This window comes from Lactuca sativa, chromosome 2 (assembly GCF_002870075.4).
Source record: "Lactuca sativa cultivar Salinas chromosome 2, Lsat_Salinas_v11, whole genome shotgun sequence".
Taxonomy (NCBI): Eukaryota; Viridiplantae; Streptophyta; class Magnoliopsida; order Asterales; family Asteraceae; genus Lactuca; species Lactuca sativa.
The window spans coordinates 194,498,665-194,517,757 of NC_056624.2; the positions used below are offsets into that span (position 1 = coordinate 194,498,665).

At 32.7% G+C, this 19,093-nt stretch overlaps 1 protein-coding gene across 1 annotated transcript; it reads right to left on the minus strand.

Annotated features, from left to right (window-relative positions):
• Positions 1-14,768: 14,768 nt before the first annotated feature.
• LOC111899862 (isovaleryl-CoA dehydrogenase, mitochondrial) lies at positions 14,769-18,084 on the minus strand. The gene is made up of 14 exons (XM_023895736.3): positions 17,713-18,084; positions 16,988-17,071; positions 16,845-16,902; positions 16,627-16,751; positions 16,500-16,544; positions 16,348-16,396; positions 16,141-16,250; positions 15,955-16,031; positions 15,822-15,872; positions 15,649-15,713; positions 15,380-15,575; positions 15,246-15,300; positions 15,117-15,173; positions 14,769-15,034 (listed from the first exon to the last, which is right to left on the minus strand). Exons 1-14 carry the CDS (start codon positions 17,827-17,829, stop codon positions 14,888-14,890), a joined length of 1,236 nt encoding a protein of 411 aa, XP_023751504.1. The 5' UTR covers positions 17,830-18,084; the 3' UTR covers positions 14,769-14,887.
• Between the last annotated feature and the right edge of the window lie 1,009 nt (positions 18,085-19,093).

A 19,093-nucleotide genomic window follows, 5' to 3' on the forward strand; every position in this document is an offset into this window, starting at 1 on the left:
TTTGATTAAGGGACAATAGTGCTTGCCTTAAAAATCTAGAGACACTAACCTTATGGCACAAATCGCATAATCTTCACTGACCATAAGAGTCTCCAGCACATTCTCGATCAAAAAGAACTCAATATGAGACAACGGCGATGGGTGGAACCGCTAAATGATTACGAATTGCGAAATCTGCTATCATATGTGAAAGGCCAACATAGTAGAAGATGCTCTAAGCCAAAAGGAGTACTCGGTCCGCCGAGAAAAATCATTGACCATGACCATCCATTCACACCTATCCACACATATCAAGGAGGCACGGCTTGAAGCCTTGAAATCCGAGAATGTCACAAGCGAAGCCTTGCGGGGAATGGATAAAAACCTTGAGGTCAAGGATGGCGGAGCTCGTTACCTCATGAGTCGAATCTGGGCACCAAGATTCGGTGGGTACAGAGACATTGTCATGAACAAGGCTCATAAGACCAAGTACTCCGTTTATCTCGGGTTGCATAGGATGTAACTCAACCTCAAGAAAATCTATTGGTGGCCAAACATGAAGGTGGAAATCGCTACTTATGTGGGCAAGTGCTTGACTTGCGCCAAGGTCAAAGTAGAATACCAAAAGCCCTCGGGATTGCTTCAACAACCAGATAGACGCGAGTGGAAGTGAGAGCAGATAACCAAGGGTTTCATAACCAAGTTACCCAAGACAACAATTCGACTTGACACCATATGGGTGATCATAGATTGATTAAACAAATTTGCGCACTTCCTGCCAATAAAAGAAACAGACAAGATGGAGAAACTAACAAGGACGTACATCAAGGGGTTGTGCGATTGCATGGTGTGCCAATATCCTTTATCTCTGATAGAGATAGCAGATTTACCTCACGGTTTTTGCAAGCACTACAAAAGTCATTGGGAACCCAGCTTGACATGAGTACAACCTACGACCCACAAACTGATGGGCAAAGCAAGAGGGCTATTCAAACGTTGGAAGATATGTTGAGAGCTTGTGTGATAGACTTCGGTAGTGCTTGGGATACCCAATTACCACTCATCGAGTTCTCATACAATAGCAGTTATCACACTAGCATTATGGGTGCTCCATTTTGTCGAGGAACCGACAGATATCTTGGACAGGGAGGTCAAAAGAATGAAACAAAGCTGCAAACCCATAGTGAAAGTTTGTTGGAACGCCAAATGAGGGCCTGAATTCACTTAGGAACGGGAGGACCAAATGAAAACAGAAATACCCCCATTTTTCCCTACCTCATGAAAACCTATTCAAAGTGCGAATTTCGGGACGAAATTCCTTCTAACGGGGGGATGATGTGACAACTGTCAGTTTTGGTCAAACAAAGTCAACCAGGTCAACTCAACTTGTAGTAGAATTTTAGGTGAATAAGGATATTCCCTAATACGTCCGGTGTACGACTAACAAATTTTAATAGAAAGTACCTCTCTTATTGGAAAATGTTCAAATATAAACCCTAAATAAGGTTAGTAACGTAACATTTCGGTAATTCGATTTTAGATTATTTTAGTATAAATAATATTCATAACTAAATATAATGGAGTTCGCAAACTTTACACTACATTACAAATGCATATTAAAGGTTACATATACAAATTTTTTGTGAATTCATCACCAAATGCGACAAATTCTATACCCGGCTAAACGCCCAACTTTTAACGGAAAGAATTTAGGAAGCAACCTAATTGGTATAGTTTGTGGGTCGTAAATACTACTTTATCATTTTGGACGAAACATATAATTATTTAAAGGTATAATTATTTTTACACTATGTAACCACTATGGAAGGGTAATACTTTCACTTACAAAAAGCGTTTTCATTACACTAGACGTACACCTGTTAATACAATTTTGTGAGACATAGCCTTCACCATACCTACTTGAGTACATACTAAAGTTTCTGAATTATAACCAGAGTCTCGGTAAAAGAGCGTGACACTTGTGTATAGATCTATACGGGACTGACAACCCCGCACCTAAGTAGTTAGCTATACTTAGACCGGCAGGTAGGGATGAGCAGTGGAAGCGGGTACCTGCTTTCGGAACCGGAACTGCCGGTTTCGAAACTGGAACTGCCTTAAGCGGTTCCAGTTCCGGTTCCTAAATATGTGGAACCGCCCTAAGCGGTTCCGATTCCAATTCTCAATTTTATAAAACCGATACCTGCTGGATACCTGCAGGTTCCGGTTCCAATAACGGGTACCCGCCTTTATATATATATATATATATATATATATATATATATATATATATATATATATATATATATATATATATAATTTTTATATTTTAGTGCCTTTAAAATTAGGGTAAAAGAACTAATAATTGAAGGTATTCGTTTTTAGGGTTTGTGACTTTGTGTGATTCAATATTACAAACAACCGCCGACACCCTACACTGTATTCTCTCAACCGAAAGACACAATCTCACCATTTCTCTTCCCTCTAGTAGATTCTTTTGCTAGTTTTGCTCGACTTGTTCGATACGTTGGAGTAGAAGACGGTCGAATCCCTCAATTTGAGTTCGTATCTCATAACCCTCCTTCAATCTCCCACTCACGTTGTTCTCTGTGCTTCTTCCCGCGATTCCGTTGGCTTATGTAGCGGAATGTAACGATGTTGGGGGCGTAAGTTGTTTAAGCTTAGTGTATGATACCTTCTTTATCTGAATCTGATATTGATAGGTTTATGTTTTCTGTAGCCTTGGGTTTTTGCTCTGAGTTTGATCGGACTCACTCCACTTGCAGAACGAGTTAAAAATTACAGTCATCTCTCTTTTGTGTTCCTATAGGTGTATTTCTTAATCAGTTCCAGTTATTTACTCCATTTTCCTGCAATCTCAAAAATTACAGTCATCTCTCTTTTTTGGAGGCATAGCCAATCTCAATAAAGAACAAAGATTCAACAGAGTAAGAACATCATTCCTTCTTCAAAACCTTCTTTCATTGGTAACAAACAAAATAAACTTATTTCGCTTTTTTCATGATAAACAAACAGAAGCACCAATGGAATTCCCAGAGTTTGCACAAAAACTGGTGTATGCTCCCATGGAATTGGAATTCAGTAAGTCTTTACTTTCACGTTCTTTTTTAAATTTGATATTTTGATTGATAATGATGTCAAATGAGACAAAAATTATAATTTTTTCATAGAGGTTATTTTGACCTAAGCAGTTTCAAATATGGAGTAATTTCTTCTGCTTTCGTGGTTGGACTTCTTGTAGCATCTCTGATATTTGCATCATTGGGCAAAAGGTAACAACTTAAAAGATGTGTAATTGTGTTATTGTGGATTCTAAATTTAAAAGATGTGTAATTGTGATTAGGTGTATGAGTTTAGTGAATAGGACGCAACTGATTTGGCTTATTTTCTTGTTCATATTCTTGATTTTATCCCAGAGAAAAGGCCTACAACTGCTCAATGCCTTAGTCATTCCTGGTTCATTGGTGGTGGTGGTGGATCTCAGGTTACTACTCCTAAGGCTGATGTTGTTGATGATGATCAAAATAAGAGTTGTGTTGATATAAAAGTTATCTTATACATTTATTTGTTTTGTTTTTACTTTCCAATAATGAAGTTTAGTTGGCCTTAGCAATTCATATTTTTGACCATATGGGAATTGGATTAGATTTTGTGTATCATGTTATTAGAAAATATTATTATTCTAATTTGAATTTTTATGTTTAATTTTGTTACAGATTTTAGTCGCAATATGGATGATACATTTGGAGGGAATAAGTAGTTGTTGCTGTTCTTTTTACTGTTATGTGTTGTTTTTGTGTTGTTTAGTTGTTGTGTTGTTTTTTTTTTGTTTTTTTTTTTTGTTGTTTTTGTTGGGAATTGGAATGATTTTTAGTTTGTAACTTGTCATTTTGTCATATTTACTTGCTAAATACCACTTGCTGTATGAAATAAAAAATTTAAAAATTCAAGAAACCTGGTACCCGAAACCAGAACCGGCCTTGGCGGTTCCGAGAGCAGCTCTAAATTTCTAAGAACCGGTGTAGGCGGTTCCGGGAGCAGTTCCAATAATTTCAGAACCGCCGCTTCCGGGGGCGGTTCCGGTTCCGACCAAAATAGGCGTGTACCCGCTTATGCTCATCCCTACCGGCAGGTCTAGGGTGACAAACGTCTAACATTCTGACGCATGAAGAACGTCGTAGCGGGCCAACTAGTCGTTAGCACGGTTATAATAACTCACATGGGGTATTAACAATACATTTGGTTTACGGGGCTAACATACATTCAATCAGTTTTATATAATGATAAAAGTACATAATACTACCTTCCAGTACAACACTACTTACATTTTTGGTCTTTGGGTTTAAGACTTACAGCTCATTTTTAAAGAAAATATTGGATTTTCTAAAAGCGCACTCTATCATTTTATTAGGAAAAGTTACCAATTTTTCCCATACAAAACTTTTATGAACTCGCCAACTTCATTGTTGACACTTTTTCAAAACTACTTGTACCCTCAGGAAATCACTAAACATGTAATCAAAAGGTTGTGAGGACGGGGCGTCACAACATCACGTTAATTACTTTTGTCATATGTATTTGGTATTGAAACAAACAATGTTTGGGTACAATGTAATCTCCTTATTTATATAATGATGGTTGTTGCTTTGATCACTATTCTTCATTATGTTACGATACAATACATGAAAGTTATCCACCCTTAGACGTTTATGCCATTCTGGTTTAGGGGTGTGACACATGTTATCTTATATATTCAATTGCATATGATTTAAATAGACAAGATTCCGCTTTCAAAATCGAAACCGCCGCAAAAACGTTGATTCTGGAACCGGAACCACCTTCAGCAGTTCCAGTTCTGGTTCCGATTCCCAATATTTTGGAACCATCGGTTCCGATTCCAAACAATTAGGATTGGCATCCGCCTACGCTCACCCCTTCTAATAAGGCTAAGAATGTCTTGTACAAATCGAATTTGTGTAACACCCGATTTAAGGTATTTTCATTTTTGACCCTTGGACTGTAAATATTTTGTAGATTTGGTCCCTAGGGGGCAGTTTTGCCATTTTTGGAAAAGTCGTAGTATGTAGGGTACAAAACCTAAATTTTGGGTTTGGTGCCAATTTAAACAAATTAATGAACCTAGAACCTCTCATTTCTCAGCCTCCATAACCCTTTGAGTCCCATTTTGAAACCCTAGCCCCTCTTGAAGAGATTTGACCCTCTTATGTGTGTTTTTAGTGAGTGTTAGTGAGAGTTGAAGAAGAAGAGATTGGAGGAAGGAGTTTTGATCAAAAGAGAACTTATAGATCCAGATTTTTCACATCATTTTTAGCTTCATTGAGGTATAAAGCTTGGAAATTGCTTCTTATATGCTTAGATCTAATCTTTATGAGGTTTGGGTCCCTTTTTGGTCCTATGATGAGATCTAGTGGGTTTCTTCCACTCCAGACGTTATGAGTTGCTTCTTTTGATGTTTATGTGGTCCTTAGTCCATAAAGTTAGCATCTTGATGGTTGTAGATCGACCGTGCATGTGTTTAGGCCCTTTTGGTGAAAGTAGAATGTTAAAAGTAAGGGTTGGGTCCTTTTGAGCCATGAAAAGGCTCCAAGTTTATGACTCTATGGATTAAGATGTTTCATAAGGCGTGCATCTGAAGTTTGGGCGTTTGGTTGCAAGTATTAAGCACTTAATAGGAAAAGTGCTTAATGGGCATGTACGTTGGGCGTACGCTGCCTAGTCCCAGATCATGCATGCTTTATAGTACGTTGGGTGTACCCAACTCGTATGCAGCACGTACTGGTGATTGATGGAGTACGCAAGGCATAAGTCTGAGTACGTCAGGCGTACTCAACTGTTGTTGACTTTGTGGTTTGGGCCATATTTGGACTAGTGGAGTTTTGGTCCTTGTTACGTCATTAGCCTTTCTGACTTTGGGCCATTTCCAGGCTTCGGGCCTTCTTGGATTTGGGCCCATTTTGGGTTTTGGGTGTCGTTTAGGTATTTGGGTCGTTTTGGGCTTTTTAGTGTCATTGGGATGGACCTCGGATATTGGGCCAAGTGAGGAAGGGGTAAAATGGTCTTTTATCATGGGTGTTGGACAAATGAACTAGGATCCCAGTTGTGTTTGCGACCCAATTATAATTGGGTAATTATTTGATGATGTTTAGTGTGGAGATTTCCTGGATCAGTAATTCGAGCTTTTATCTGATATTCAATAGTTTGAGGTGAGTTTCCTCACTGTGCATGGCAGGTTGAAGGCACCAATGTTGGCCCATGGTTTACTATGATTAGGATGCTAGTTGTCTGTGTGACTCTTGCATGTATGTTATGTGATATGTATATTGGGCGGGGTCCAATGTCAGGCGGAGCCTAATGAGTTTATTACATGCTATTTATCTTAGTGATTCGTGCATGTGTTTTATGTGTTTGTCTGAATGTCGGGGGGTGATGAATGTGATGAGGCGGGGCCCATATCATATTATTGACAGATCTGTTCCGAGGGGGGCTTGATGTCGGGAGGGGCCTGAGGGGTGTTGGGCATGGATCATTGTATGTTTGATACGTATGGTATTAGGTATCTTGAGGAACTCACTAATCTCCGTGCTTACAGTTTTCAGTTAATGTTTCAGGTTCTTTCGAATTGAAGCGAAAGGGCTCAGGATGATCACATCGCACACAACATGTTGTTCCGCATTTTGTTGACTTGATGTATTTGGATGATTGTTGACATACTCTGATTCTCTTTTATGGTTTTATGAAAAAGTTTTGGATAATGGTTATATTATTATAAAAATGAAACTTTTGGTCTTAAATTTGTGACATTACAATTTGGTCTAATGCTAAAAATGACTTGTACATATTTAATTTGGTATGATATAACCTATAAAATATAGATACTTATCAAAGGGAAAATAGAATGGATAAAAGCTATATTAAAAAAAAAAGCATAAATATGAACTGTCCACATCGAATTTTTTTGATGTAAAGAAAAACTAGTGTAATGCTAAAATTGACTTGTATAAAGTATTTGACAATATTTTGTTGAAAATGATTATCGAACATGTTCCTTTTAATGACCTTTCCATTCCTCGTTGAATTTAGTTAACAAACTTTTAAATTCTTAAAATATGAAGTGTAGGAAAACGTTTAGTCTCCATAAAATGACTAAAATCAAGTTATACTTAACACATGACTACTCACGAGGAAGAATTACATCAAATGGATCCACTCCAAACATGCTTAAGTCTGAAAAAGTAAAAGTCCCTGCAACCAAAATTGCATAAGTGAATACTATTTCATCAATAAAATCTTGTAAAGAAACAAGATACAGTTAACAATTACAAGCTTATAGTGGTCACCTGAGTTGCACTCATGGGGATGAAGTTACTTGGATCTTGATTTCTTTGAAAGCTCCTTCTATTTTTGGGATAATAGATAAAGATCCAACCACAACAAAGCAACGGAATTGGGGATTCTCATCAATTGGTTCCATGGTTGCATGGAATGAAAACACTTAAGGTCCATGCATACCTTGTCAGCATCCCAAGGGTGATTAAACCACCATTGATAGCTACAGTTATTACAATATTGATATTGTTGTTATAAGTAAAACTCTTTCCATTTTTGTTACTTGCATTGAGCACATGATGTTAAATAAGGGCCATGGCAGCAGCTTTTGCTAGCTAAGCATTTATGATAACATGCTTGGACTTAAGCTGAAGATCAATCATGCATCCACCAACAAACAAGTTAAATTCAAGAATATCATAGTTCAATAAAGTCATTTGAGTATATGATTAGTATGAGTATATTAACTCAATAGGATCTGAAGCATGATTTGCAACAATCTGGTTCATATTTCTTTGCTTTATTCTCATGAACATATAACAAGTCAAAGTAGTAGACACTTATAACAGAAAATAAAATAGAACATTGTAAAGCAACTACAAGTCCATGAATTCAAAAATCTTGAATCAAGAACGAAGTATTGAAGCTTGACAAGTTAAATCACAACAACTCAAAGTTTCTTATGCATCTTGCTCAAAAAAATAGCGTAGGTCTAATAGAAAATTTTAACTATTCACTAAATTTGTTATCAAATTCCCAAATAAACTTAAGAGTGATCTTACTACAATAATGAACACATTCAATACAACTCTATATCTATAAGAGTCAGTAGTGAAATTAGTATTAGCATGATAGATATTCAAATTTCAGTAAGAAAGAAATAGGTAACACAAATTTTGACCTTCTCATATAGAGCATCAAGGGCATCAGTGATAATTAGGTAACCAACACAAAATATTTGCGCATACAATCTTTCAATCATGTTCTTTGACACAACAACTTGCATTGTTGTAAATTGAGTGATAGTAGCCCCATCAATTTCAGCAAATGTCGATGAGTATTTAGCTAAAGCAGCTGGACCAAGAGCAAGAGTAGAAGGAGTGGCGGTTACATGGATTTAAATCAAATTGATTCAGTCAACATCCAAATTCAATATTAACGCGAACTTCTGGTTGGTCTCAACGGCGGTCTGACTTGAAAGGTCCTACATGAAAATGAGACGAGAGAAAAGGTACATCTAATATTGGTATGTTGGGTGGGGTGGGGTGGGGGATGGTGGGGTATGATATTCTTTATTTATCTAATTAGTAAATTAAAAATATAAATAAATAAAATTGGAATAGTAAAAATTAAATGGGTAGCTAAGAATTGTTCTCAATTGAATATATATATATATATATATATATATATATATATATATATATATATATATATATATATATATATATATATATATATATATATAAAAGATCAGGTGAGGACTCAAAATTTGATGAAGACCGCAAGGAAAAATCTTAACCCCTTATTAAGAAAATTGAGTGGTTAAGATTTAATCGAAAATATTGAAAAAATCATTAAACTTGATGGTGGCACTTATGTAATTATATTAAAAAATTTCTTGAAATCCAGCTAATGGGTAAAATACCAATGGTCAAAATCGAAAATCAAAATAATTGGTTCAACTTCACGCGCATGTACAACGTAGAATCATCTGCCAATCCAACTTTCCGGGTCACCTATTGGTTATATGAGTTTTTTTATTTTCATTATTTGTTTTTTTTTAATAAAAAATTTTTCTTTTTTTTAGTAACTTTTTTTCTTTGAAAAAACGTATGAAAGAACAAAATTTTTTAAAATTTAATTTTTTACGAAATACACATAATCATGAAAATATGATATATATATATATATATATATATATATATATATATATATATATATATATATATATATATATATATATATATATATATATATATATATATATATATATATATTTGTTATTTTTTTATTTTTATAAAACCCAAAAAAAAATTTTAAAAAATCTTTAAAAATAATGTAAATTTAAAGATACTTCTTCTCACTATTTTAATGCCTTTTTAAAATCAATTTTTTGAAGTGTATATATTTTAATTTTAAGAGATATTTATTTTTATAAAATATAACGCAAATTTTTTTTATCCAAATTTGAAAAGGAAGTTCTTCGTAATACTATTTTAGTGAGCATGTTAAAGAAAATTTTTAAGAAGCGTTATTGTTAAGTATACGAATGTTTTTTTTAGATAATTCTAACCTTTTAAAAAAAATAATAAGACATGAAAATTTGTGCTTTCCAAATTAAAAATATTTTTAAAGTTTTAATGAATATCATATACTATTAACTTTTTGAAAATATTTTTTTTAAATAAAGTTGTTTAGATACCAAATTTTATAATAAATGGAAAAAAATTACAAAAAAAAATTTAAATATAATATGATATAAAATAAGACGATTTTTAAATTATTTGTGATTCAAACAAATATATATGATTCAACATATTTATGATCTTTTAATTCTTTTTATTATCTAAAGATATTTTGATTCAAAAAAATTTCACATCAATTATAGTTCAAAAATAAATTATTCAAAATATATATGATCCAATATATATTATGAACAAAAACTTTGTTTAATTAAATATATTATTGATCCAAAATATTGTGATTAGACATTTATATCATCCAAAAATTATATGATTGAAAATAATATAATTCTTAATGATATTATCAGAAAATGTTATGATCCAAAAATATTATGATTTTTAATATGTTATGATTCAAAAAAAGTATTATTTTTAAAAGTTAAAAGTCGAACTAACCTATAGTTCAAAAAATATCAAAAAAAAGTCAAAAATACAAGAAATGATAACATTTGGTTAAAAAAGAAAAAAAAAAAAAGAAACAACATAAAAAGTTTGTGTTGATGTATGTTATAATTTGTAAGTATTTTAGCAAAAATAATGAAGGGAAATTTTCAGAAAAGTCTCAATATTTATGGAAAAGTTACACTTTAGTCCCAATATTTTTTTTTAACAAAAAAGTTCTGAAAACCGGCAAAAATTTGCAGTTTGATCCTTTTTGACCGGTTGAAACCGGTACCAAATTAATTTGGGACTATTTCGTAAACTAACCCAATACATTAGGACTTTTCTATAAAAAAAATATTAAGAGTTTTCTGTAACAAAAATATTAGGAGTTTTCTACAAACAAAACCATTATTATTATTATTAGACAAAATTGCAAGAATGGTCCCTGTGGTTAGGTTGAAATTGCCACTTTTGGCCAAATAGGTTTGGACTAGCATTAATGGTCCAAAGGTTTTTATTTTCTTGCCACTTTAGTCCAATTTACTATAAATTTTTTCATAATGACAATTTTGCCCTTGGTTTTTACTTTTTCAATGTTTTTTATTTATTTAAACAATTTTATAATTAAAAGAAAAATAAAAAATTAAATACATCTCTTTTTCCCCTTTTATTGCCCAGCACTAATCAACATTGCCTCCACCGATAACCCCTAGCAGCACCACCGGTTACCACCACCACCACCCTCGATTTTCCGGTAAACACCACCATCACTGGTAACACCTCACTCTCCCTCCTGACGAACTCCCTCTCTTTCTCGTGATGAACCACTGTCGGCGACTATATCATCTTGCCGGAACCGCCAACTTCATCATCATTATCGCCATACCGTCAACCACCACCGCCACAGTTCAACACCACCACCACCTCATGGACACCCCCGATTTTCTGATCTAAACACTATGATTTCGAATATGAAGACCCCGAATTTTACGATCTGAAAACCCCCAATTTTCCGATCAGAAAACCCTCAATTTTCCGATCAAAAAACCTCCACCATTGTTTAGGAACCCTAACTCTAGCACCGTCAAATCTAAACCAAGACAAACGATATAACGAAGTAGGGAAACCCTAAGCGGCAGATTGGAGCGTCGACGCTAGGGTTTATGAATCTCGTAGCTCATACCATCGTTATAGAAGGATATAGATGAAGAGAGAAGAAGGTGAAGCTAGCATTTCTGAAAACGCGAATTCTGGAGCTAGGGTGTCTTACATGTGGTGGCGGCGGCGGATGCGAAATAAACAACATCGACAATCACCAGTGTTTGTTGACGACGATGTGTTGATCCAAGACGGTAAAGGAGGTGACAAGTTCGACCAGATCTTCGTCATCTTTCCAGGTCTGAAGCGAAGGTGTTGCACCGGACAACAGGTGGCAGGAGGATGGTGGTGCTCCGATGAAAATGGCGGACCCTTCTGGTTTGCTGTCAAAAAACATCTCCGGCGAGGAATCCTCTCGTTGCCAAAAACCTCGGTCACCAGCAAAGCCACCAGAATCTGGTGGTGTTTCAATTTTCTTAATGGGAGAGAGAAAGAGAGGGGATGGGGTGATAATACAAATAGATTTTTTTTCTTTTGTTTTTAGTTATTGTAATTATAAAAAATAGAAAATAAAAATATAAAGGGCAAAATAGTCATTTTATAAAAATTCAAAAGAAATTGGACTAAAGTGGCAAGAAAATGAAAACCTTTGGACCATTAATGCTAGTCCAAACTTGTTTGGCCCAAAGTGGCAATTTCGACCTAACCACAGGGACCATTCTTGCAATTTTGTCTTATTATTATTATTATTATTATTATTATTATTATTATTATTATTATTATTATTATTAAAAATATAAATAAGAATACTATTTTTTTGAAGTTGTTATTATTAATATTGTTACTAATACATAATGCAATTAAATGAAAAAATAATACTAATGACATTGTTTGAGGGTGGAAGTGAAGGAGATGGTGATGTTTTTAGCATTGAAATCCTGAATGTTTGTTTGTATATTTTTACTTTGTATATGGTCATTTCACATGTTTTATTATTGTTTTCAATTCAGAATAGTAATACTTAACAATTTAAAAGAAGTTGCATATTTGTAAAATTGTTTATAAATAGTTTAAGATAGAAGGATTTCCACATTGTATATAAAAATGTTTAAGGTAGAAGGATTACTTTCCAAATCTAACAGATCCACTACAAACATCTACATAGGTAGCCCATATCAAAAATCAAAAGTATTAATTACAATATCTTGTTTAATAAAAAGTAATAGGACATGTTTTTTGGATTAATACTTTTGAATTTTGATTAATACTTTTGAATTGTTCCTATTACTTTTTATTAAACAAGATATTGTAATTAATACTTTTCAATTTTGATATGGGTTACATATGTAGATGTTTGTAGCGCATTTGTTGGATTTTGAAATTAATTCTTCTACCTTAAACAATTTTATATACAAAGTGAGAAATCCTTCTACCTTAAACTATTTATAAACAATTTTACAAATATGTAACTTCTTTTAAATTATTAAGTATTAATATGCTGAATTAAAAACAATAATAACAAATGTGAAATGACCATATAAAAAGTAAAAAAGTATACAAGCAGACATTCATGATTTCAATGCTAAAAGCATCACCATCTCTTCCGCCTCCACCCTTAAACAATGTCATTAATATTATTTTTTATTTAAATGCATTTATATGTATTAGTAACAATATTAATAATAACAAGTTCAAAAAATAGTATTCTTATTTATTTTTTTAATAATAATAATAATAATAATAATAATAATAATAATAAAGGTTTGTTTGTAGAAAAGTCCTAATATTTTTGTTTACAGAAAAGTCCTAATATTTTTTTTACGGAAAAGTCCCAATATTTTGAGTTAGTTTACGAAATAGGCCCAAATTAATTTAGTACCGGTTTCAATCGGTCAAAAATGGTCAAACTGTAAAAATTTGCCGGTTTTCAGGACTTTTTCGTTCAAAAAAAATCTTGGGACTAAAGTGTAACTTTTCCGTAAATATTAGGATTTTTCTAAAGATTTTCCAAATAATGAATATAGGAAATCATAAAAATCTATATTACCCGTATAAATGTATATAACTAAATATATAAAAAAAATTAAAATAATAAAATAATAAAATGTATATAATCTGATTCATATATGTGATCATTTCTAAAATTATAATAATAATACTAAAAAATGACTAAAAATCAACTGTCATAATATTTAATATTGAAAGAATTAAAATGTGCGGTAAATTAGAAAAAAAAACAAAAACAAAAACAAAATCTGTTAATTTGCGATTGATTTGCGATGTACAGTGAAATGGTGAATTGCAATGTTAGGCCTTCACAATTTGTTATGTATGTGGGCCAAATGTTTTAATAATGCATCAGACAACAAAAGACGTGCACAGAAAGCAGCCCATATTTTGCAGCGCAGGGCCGACGTTCTAGTGGTCCAAATACATTTAACAAGTTTACCCTTTTTTTTAAATGATTGGTTCGTTGTTAAAATTGAAAGTCGGAAACAAACCTTATTATTTAAATAAAAATATTTTGTCACGTTACATCTTCTAATCCATTATGTCGTATGGACTTTTTTATTATTAATTTTTTTTCAAATGTCGTTTTATGATTTATCTATTTTATAAAATTACATATAATATTTAAATATAATAATAAATGCATATTAATTTTATTAATAAACTTTTTTTTCAAATGTGGTTTTATGATTTATCTCATTAGTTTTATTTATTTATTTATCTAAATTATTTGTTTAAATTTAAAAATAGAAAAACATATTAATATTAATAATTCAATATTTTTTTCATTTTTTCTTATAAATTCAAACTTCTGAAATGTTTAGAATTTCATATATTTTTTTAAAAATAAACTCATATATGATTATACAAACAAAAACAATAAAACATGATAATATAGGTCAACTATGCGTGTGTTCGGCATGGAACTTTTAAAAGCGTTTGAAAGCTTCTAACTTCTAGCTTTTGACAAAAAGCTCCGTTTTGAACAGAAAGTTTTATTTGACACTACAAGCTGCTAGCATTTAGTTTAAACAAAACGCTCCAAATTCAAATGCTACTTCATGTAGCGTTTAATAAAACGTTTTAAGTTACAAGCTATCCGTCACCCGCTACCAGCTAATTTTGCCGAACTCATCTCATATATAAATATCAAAATGATGCATTGTTGGGCCTTGGCATTTAGGACAGAATAGAATTGGTCCTATTTCCCATCTTTTGTGCTTGGTTTGTTTTGTCCTTTGCTTTAATGGTATAATTTTGGCCGTTCAAGAAAAATATAAGCATAATGCCTTATCATTTTTTTTCTTTTATGTAATAAAGTAGGTAGTTCTTTAGACAAAATAAAAATTGTACAACGCTTTTTAGGTGCATAAACCGATAAAAAAAAGTGAAATATCATCACATAAATAATCATTTAACCCATGACATGTAAAATAGCTTGGTCCTATAACAACGTATGGTTGCAAATTCCGATCAATGATTTTTGGTTTTTATTTTTGTCATGTAATGAATTAGACTCTCCATGCATTAAAAAAGTTATACACGTGACGATTAAATAAATAACAAAAGAAAAAAATATTGATTTCTCATTGTTCCTTAAAGAGCTCACGTCCAACAATTATTCTTCTAATCTCACTCGTTCCCGCACCAATCTCATATAATTTAGCATCCCGTAGAAGTCGACCAGTCGGATACTCATTCACATACCCATTCCCACCCAAACACTGAATCGCCTGCCAAAAACACAAAAATAAAATTTTACAAATAAAATCATTAAATAAATAAATAAATCAAATTTTCACAAATTTCCCTCACCTGAAGTGCAACCTGTGTAGCTCGTTCAGCAGCAAGTAGTATAACACCCGCACAATCCTGTAAAACCAAAAATTAACTATGTACAACTGCTAATGCACAATGCACCACCCTTAAAGTAAGAAAATGTACCTTTGGAACAAGTATTCCGTTGTCACATTGTCTAGCAACAGAATACGTATACGATCTGTTAAAAGATAGATATTGTTAGTAAAAAGTAAGTGGTGGAATAATTCGGATTTAGAAATGGAAATGACGATTTTGACCTTGAAGACTGGAGAGAAGTATACATATCTGCAATTTTCCCCTCCATTAATTGAAACTCTCCAATTGGGCGTCCAAATTGTTCTCTTTGGCGAACATACGGAAGAACAACATCAAGACATGCTTGCATGATCCCAATTGGTCCACCCGAGAGTACAAGTCTCTCTAAATCTAACCCCGACATCAACACATAAACTCCTGAAATCAATACATCATCAAATTTTTAGGTTTTTTTTTTTTTTTTGGAGATATGAAAAAACTAAATTTTTACCTTTTCCCTCTTCACCAAGAACATTTTCGTTAGGAACAAAGCAGTTATCAAAAACAAGCTCGCATCTGATATTTGTAAGAATCGGGTAGTTAGATTATGTTTTTTTTTTTTTTTTAATTAGAGAAGTATATGATTATTTATTATTTAATGAAATAAATAAAACATGGACATACGTATCACTTCCTCGCATTCCAAGTTTGTCCAACTTTTGAGCAGTACTAAACCTGTAATAAGTCAACAAATATATAAACAAAAAGTTTAAGACAATTTTGCCCATAAAGTCATTCAGATGAACAGAAAATGTACCCAGGCATTCCTTTCTCAATAATAAATGCTGTTATCCCTTTAGAACGAGCAGCTACATCTGTTTTAGCATAAACCACCTAATGTTGACCAAGTAACAAGTCAACAAATATACATAAACAAAGTCAATATCTTTAAAATATACTCAAATTTCTGGATATTTTATTTTAAAAGTTAAGATGAGATTACCAGAGTTTGAGCAGTTGGACCATTGGTGCACCACATCTTGTTCCCATTTAAAACATAACCACCATCAACACGTTCAGCTTTACATTTCATTCCAACAACATCTGAACCAGCTGTTGATATTACAAAAAAGAAAAAAAAAAAGATATAATTAATTCACAAGTAGAGACTTAAAGATAATTAAAAAAAATGGAAAATTATAAAAAGTACCATTAGGTTCACTCATTGCAAGAGCTCCAATATGATCCCCACTAATTAACTACAAGAAAGAAAGAAAGAAGTTGAAATGGATTCATGAAACAACAATACATAAAACAAGATTCACATTCACTGGACAATTAGTTTTTTTTATAAAATAAAACCTTGGGTAAATATTTCTCCTTTTGTGCAGCATTTCCGTTTCTCACCTACAAGATTAACAAACTTGTTATGTTAAACATGTGTCAAGTGTTTTACAAGATTTACAAGTGTAGAGTTTTTTGGTGTTACCAATTGATTAATACAAAGATTAGAATGGGCACCAAAGGATAATCCAACTGATCCTGATGCACGACTAATCTCCTCCAAAGCTATGCAGTGATATAAATAACCTAAACCTAATCCTCCATATTCAACTACAAAAACAAGATTAATTTTCCAACTGTTTTATATATTAAAAAAAATGAGAATTAACAAGAAATGGAGAGAAGTAGAAGGTGAAGATCTACCTGGAGCAGTAATTCCATGAAGATTGAAGTCCCCCATTAGTTTCCATAAGTTAACTTCCTGGAACATAACATGAAACAGAGTCATTTTTTATAAGAAATTATTGAATAAAAATATAAAATCAATACAAGATTTGTTTTCAAACCTGTGGGAAATTATTTGTTTTGTCTATTGTTGACGCATGAGGAGCAATATGTTCTTGGGCAAATTGTGCAACACTTTCTTTGAACTGCCATCATTGCAATATATAGTCAGGAAAGAATCAAGTTTGCCTTTACAAGGAAGAAATGGTAGTTGAAGGAGGCAGAGTGTAAAGATATTGAGATTAAACAACAATAAAGTCAGTATCCTTCAAAATTCTCAAAACCCTACAAACAGGGGTTAAAGTAAGAAAAATCAATAATTAATACTCGAGGTGTTGATGTTGATGCTTTGACTTGTCTATTTTGTAAATTTTCTGCAAATCAGACCCCTCAAGCTATATGAAAAAGTGGAAGACCTAGCAAACGAACTGCTAGCAAAAAGCCTAAAATGCAGAAATTACTCAAAAAGGCGGATATGCCTAAACAAACCGATTCTGACCAATAACCATTACCAAATACCAAAAACCCTTAAAACCAATCCCCAAATATATCAGTGTTTTGAATGGAAAAACGATTAGTTATTGTACGAAGCAAACGCATTCAATTGTAACAGTTATTAAAAACCGGAGACTTAAATCTCCATGTCAATGATGCAAAACAGGCATTTGAACTAGCAAAACTCTGGAACGAGTGAATGAGTGAGTGAGCCAACTACACGCAATCTAAAGCAGCATAGATAACAGAAAAAAAAATCCAGCATTAATCCTAGAAATAAAATATAGGAAACCTGTATTTGAGTATCATCGAACAGCATAGCAGTTGAAAATAACGCCGCAACTCCGCCTCGGTGTTGAGAGGAAGATTTAGCTATTGATCTTAATCTCACCAGTCTGTGCATCATCATGTTTTGTTGGAATTAAAGTGCAGAGAATAGTCGAAGAGACGAGGCGGGAGGGATTAAATAGAATTGAAACTTCGCCAGAAGTCAGGCATGGCTCACGAATTTGATAGAATGAGTGGGCCCTGTAAAACTATTCCGTGACGACAAAAACGAAGAGAGTAGCGGTCATTTTTGGTTTGTGAGTGCCTGTGGGGGAAGAAGGGATAAAGCCACCACCAAAGAGTTCTACTTCTACCTAACACAGGTAGATTACGTAACAACTTTTTCTACCTTCATCCGGAAAAAGAATAAAATAATTATGGAAAATTTAAAAGTATTGTTTATGATAAAATTGTATATAAAGTATTTGGATGAAGCCGATGACTTGGATACAGTATCATCACATGTAAGTATTTCTGATCCGAAGCCACTTATTAACTTACACAGCTTCTCCTCCGGATAAGACATTGTCTAATCTTCGGGGATTTGTAGTCCTGATTGACAGCCCGAACTTGTGACTTGTCACTTGTGTAGTTGTGTTATTGTCCCATCCCACCAACAATCCAAGCATGTCTTAATCATTACATGTGTTTAATGTCGATGTTGATCCACTTTTCAAGAGTCCCAACCAACAATATAAATGCCATGTCCACCTAGATACATTGTGGAAACACTACGGCTATCTTTACAAACAAATTAACAGAAATTGGTAATTGTAAAAGCTACGTGAAAAATTATGAAATAACATAAAAAATATTTAAAAAATGATTTGATATTATAAGAGAAATCGAATATTATTCATGGTTTTAATAAACAAAAACTTTAAAGTTTAGACTACATGTGTATTGTGGTATATCGAGGTCATATACTTCTAAAATAAACTTAATAAATACGTTGAAAGGCTAATTTTGATAGTTTTTTTAAGTAGCTTATAATTAAAAAAAATCTAGTCAAATATGACAATTTGAAAAATCAAACAATAATTTAGTTTATAAATTAGATTTAGTTAGCTAAACATAGCTAATTACCTTTTTTGGTTGGTATTTTAGCATTGACAAGTTGACAGCTTACGTGCACGACCCTATATAATTTATTATCTATCTTTTGAGTCTGTAGAGAGTAATGTGTAATCGCACTAAAAAACTTCAATTCTATTAACTTCAAAATTAACACCAATAATGGGATCGTCGGTTTAGTTATTAAAAAACCAATTTGCAATAAACCAAGTATGAGAAATCGCTATTTTTTTATCGTATTTTTATTAAAAAAATATTATATATCTAAACAA

Coding starts and splice junctions, on each gene's coding strand:
- LOC111899862 (XM_023895736.3), bottom strand. CDS start 17,829: ATGATGATGCACAGACTGGTGAGATTAAGATCAATAGCTAAATCTTCC. Junction 16,752..16,844: donor TCATGGAATTACTGCTCCAG/GTAGATCTTCAC, acceptor TTGTTTTTGTAG/TTGAATATGGAGGATTAGGT. Junction 15,873..15,954: donor ATTGAGAAAGGAATGCCTGG/GTACATTTTCTG, acceptor GACTTATTACAG/GTTTAGTACTGCTCAAAAGT.